General features: G+C 41.1%; 1 protein-coding gene across 1 annotated transcript; it reads left to right on the top strand.

Annotated features, from left to right (window-relative positions):
- The first annotated feature begins 221 nt into the window (after nt 1–221).
- On the top strand, nt 222–1,954 carry LOC103589360 (hemoglobin subunit gamma). Its single transcript, XM_008571315.1, has 3 exons — nt 222–368; nt 492–714; nt 1,807–1,954. Exons 1-3 carry the CDS (start codon nt 277–279, stop codon nt 1,933–1,935), a joined length of 444 nt encoding a protein of 147 aa, XP_008569537.1. The 5' UTR covers nt 222–276; the 3' UTR covers nt 1,936–1,954.
- Nucleotides 1,955–3,445: the final 1,491 nt, after the last annotated feature.

Raw genomic sequence — 3,445 nt, 5'->3', positions numbered from 1 at the left:
CTACAAAAATTTAAACAGCAGAGTCAGTACCTCACCAACACTATCTCAAAGCAAATGTCTGCACTCTTCTCTGCCTAAACCCCACCCCTGGGTTGTCCAGCCTTGCCTTGACCAATAGCCTTGACAAAACAACCTTGACCAATAGCCTCAGAGCATTAAGTGAGGCAAGGGGCCAGGGCGCCAGAGATGAAGAATAAAAGGTTGCACCTTCTAGAAGTTGCACATACTTGCTTCTGAAATATCTGAGATTATCAACAAGCTCCTAAACCAGAAGCCATGGTTCATTTTACAGCTGAAGAAAAGGCTGTTGTCACAAGCCTATGGAACAAGGTGAATGTGGAAGAAGCTGGAGGAGAAGCCCTGGGAAGGTAGGATCTGTGGGCTAAGCCAAGGGAGGGAAGAAAGGAACCTGTGCCTGCCAAAAATTCAGGCAACTTCTCAGGAATTGTGACATGCTCTGACTTTCGAACTACTATTGTCCTGTCTCATAGACTCCTAGTTGTCTATCCCTGGACCCAGAGGTTCTTTGACAACTTTGGCAACCTGTCCTCTGCCTCTGCCATCATGGGCAATCCCAAGGTCAAGGCCCATGGAAAGAAGGTGCTGACCTCCTTTGGAGAAGCTATAAAAAACATGGATGATCTCAAGGGCACCTTTGCTAAGCTGAGTGAGTTGCACTGTGACAGGCTGCACGTGGATCCTGAGAACTTCAAGGTCAGTTCAGGAGATGTTCAAGCCCTCTTGCCTTNACTTTGGCAACCTGTCCTCTGCCTCTGCCATCATGGGCAATCCCAAGGTCAAGGCCCATGGCAAGAAGGTGCTGACCTCCTTTGGAGAAGCTATAAAAAACATGGATGATCTCAAGGGCACCTTTGCTAAGCTGAGTGAGTTGCACTGTGACAGACTGCACGTGGATCCTGAGAACTTCAAGGTCAGTTCAGGAGATGTTCAAGCCCTCTTGCCTTTAGCCTCTGGGAAACTTAGACAATTGAACATTGATATGAGCACAACCGAGACAAATGCTAGGTGTGAGATAATTGAAAATATTGGAGTTAAAAGTAAAGAAATTCCAAAAGTCTGACTGAGCTGAAACCAAATGGCATTGTATTATGGCCTAAGGAATGCTTCTAGAAGTCTAGAGGGACTTGCCTGTATCCTTTTGGCTTTGAGAAGAAACTAGTGAAGAGATAAGAAAAATGAATTTTGTTAATTGGACTCTTGTAGAAATAACTTTGTCTTTATTATTTCTTTTTCCTCTTGTTACTATTATTTTTTTAACACTGTTGGAGGCAGAAAAAGAATGGCCATGGAAAAGATAAATGTAGGCTGGCATTTGTTGGCCCAATAAAAAGTAACCTAGGTTTTCAAACACGTATTGCTAAGCCTATTCCTATAATGCCTTGACACCTGTGTAAAGAGCTGTTAATTCTTCATTTCAAACCTTCATCGTACAATTCCAGGATGGAGGCAGAGTGTCTCTGAGGGAGAGGAACAAGTGGATCACTTGGCCTGGAGTGGGTTTGGACAGAGCTGTGAGATTTTGTTTTTGATTTTTTGAAAACTTCAATCCACAAAATGTGGGGTGTGTAGTGGTAAAAAAGATAGAAAGACCTAAATTATGGCCAGTTTAGTCCTTCCAGGGGAACAAACTACCTGTGCTTAATGACTGAGGAAAACCCCAGGCTTTGAGGGAAGGTGGCATAGGTTTGCTTCTGAGTGGAAGTTGGGTGTCCAGATACCCAGAGGCTAGTCTGGAGCTCTTTGTTCATTATGTGTTTATATCTGTGTCTCTTCCTGCCTCCACAGCTCCTGGGAAATGTACTGATTATTGTCTTGGCAAACCATTTTGGCAAGGAATTCACCCCCCTGGTGCAGGCTGCCTGGCAGAAGGTGGTGGCTGGAGTGGCCACTGCCCTGGCATACAAGTACCACTGATCCCCCTGCCCATAGTGCATACCTTTAAGGAAGAAGCTTTATTCTTCAAATAATAATTAAAAAAACCCAATAAAACTATTCTGCTAAGAAATTATATGTGGTTGTCTTCAGTTATTTTTTCATGTACTTTCAAATACAGAGAAATCAGTAAAGGGACAAGAAAATCAACATCGTATATTGGTAAATTAAAATTAAAAAAAAATATATGAATCCCGATAGATTTTATGTTGAGGAGCATGTGTGTGTATGTGTTTGTGTGATGTAAGTGTATGCCCCCCATTTATTTTTGCATGAGATGTATTTTGGCAAGTCTTCAGTTCTTTTTTCATGTACTTTCAAATACAGAGAAATCGGTAAAGGGACAAGAAAATCAACATCGTATATTGGTAAATTAAAATTAAAAAAAAATATATGAATCCCGATAGATTTTATGTTGAGGAGCATGTGTGTGTATGTGTTTGTGTGATGTAAGTGTATGTGTCTTCAGTTATTTTTTCATGTACTTTCAAATACAGAGAAATCAGTAAAGGGACAAGAAAATCAACATCGTATATTGATAAATTAAAATTAAAAAAACAATATGAGTCCCGATAGATTTTATGTTGAGGAGCATGTGTGTGTATGTGTTTGTGTGATGTAAGTGTATGCCCCCCATTTATTTTTGCATGAGATGTATTTTGGCAAGAAAATAAAAGAACAAGGCAATAAAAAAATGCACGTGGGAGTTCTGCATGGGAAAGCAAAAGGTGTGGGAAAAGTTCTGGTGGGAAGGAACGCCTCAATGGGAAATGGACTTCTCAGAACCAGACAATTTAGGGGAGATGGGAAAGACTTCAAGGTAGACCTCAGGGTCTGGATGGAGGCAGAGTAGCAAGGATGGGATTCAATGGAAGAAAATTATTCTAGGCCTCAGGAAGTCAAGGTTTAGGCAGGTATTGTAGTTTTATTCTATTTTGTGCAACACATTTCTAAGAGTACCTGACTTTTCACAGCTTTTGTGAGGATAGATGGACAGTTAGAGCTGTTGCAGGTCAGAGCATGGTTTTACAGGTCAACCCAAAGAACTGTTCCTAGTTTTACTGAGGAACTTAATGTTCCAAGTATTGAGGCATGCCTAGGAAGGTCAAATGGATTCCATGACCTCAGGAGAGACAATGTCCAATTGTGTAGATTAGCTACAGCATTTAAAGGAAGAGACATCATCATGAGCTTCAGGGGAAGTGGTGATTTAAGTGGGGAAAATAAACCAGCAGAAGCTCAGAAACCAGAATCAGCATGCCATGTCTGAGCAACAGATCAGCATTGTGAAATCAAAAGGAAGTGGGAAAGATTTGCATTCATTATTTGGCAAGGCAGATTCACTGGACTTCTTGTGTGACTGGAAGTTAATCCATGTTTATAAGCAAGATTGTGATGTGATGGTATTATGGACTGAATATCTTTGTCTCCCCAAAATTTATATGTTGAAGCCCTAACCTCCCAATGTTACAGTATTTGTAAGTGGGACTTT

The sequence above is a fragment of the Galeopterus variegatus genome, unplaced genomic scaffold, assembly GCF_000696425.1.
Source record: "Galeopterus variegatus unplaced genomic scaffold, G_variegatus-3.0.2 Scaffold679, whole genome shotgun sequence".
NCBI classification, from domain to species: Eukaryota; Metazoa; Chordata; class Mammalia; order Dermoptera; family Cynocephalidae; genus Galeopterus; species Galeopterus variegatus.
This window is presented reverse-complemented; position numbering and strand designations above follow the sequence as displayed.

Coding starts and splice junctions, on each gene's coding strand:
- LOC103589360 (XM_008571315.1), top strand. CDS start 277: ATGGTTCATTTTACAGCTGAAGAAAAGGCTGTTGTCACAAGCCTATGG. Junction 369..491: donor GGAGGAGAAGCCCTGGGAAG/GTAGGATCTGTG, acceptor CCTGTCTCATAG/ACTCCTAGTTGTCTATCCCT. Junction 715..1,806: donor TGGATCCTGAGAACTTCAAG/GTCAGTTCAGGA, acceptor CTGCCTCCACAG/CTCCTGGGAAATGTACTGAT.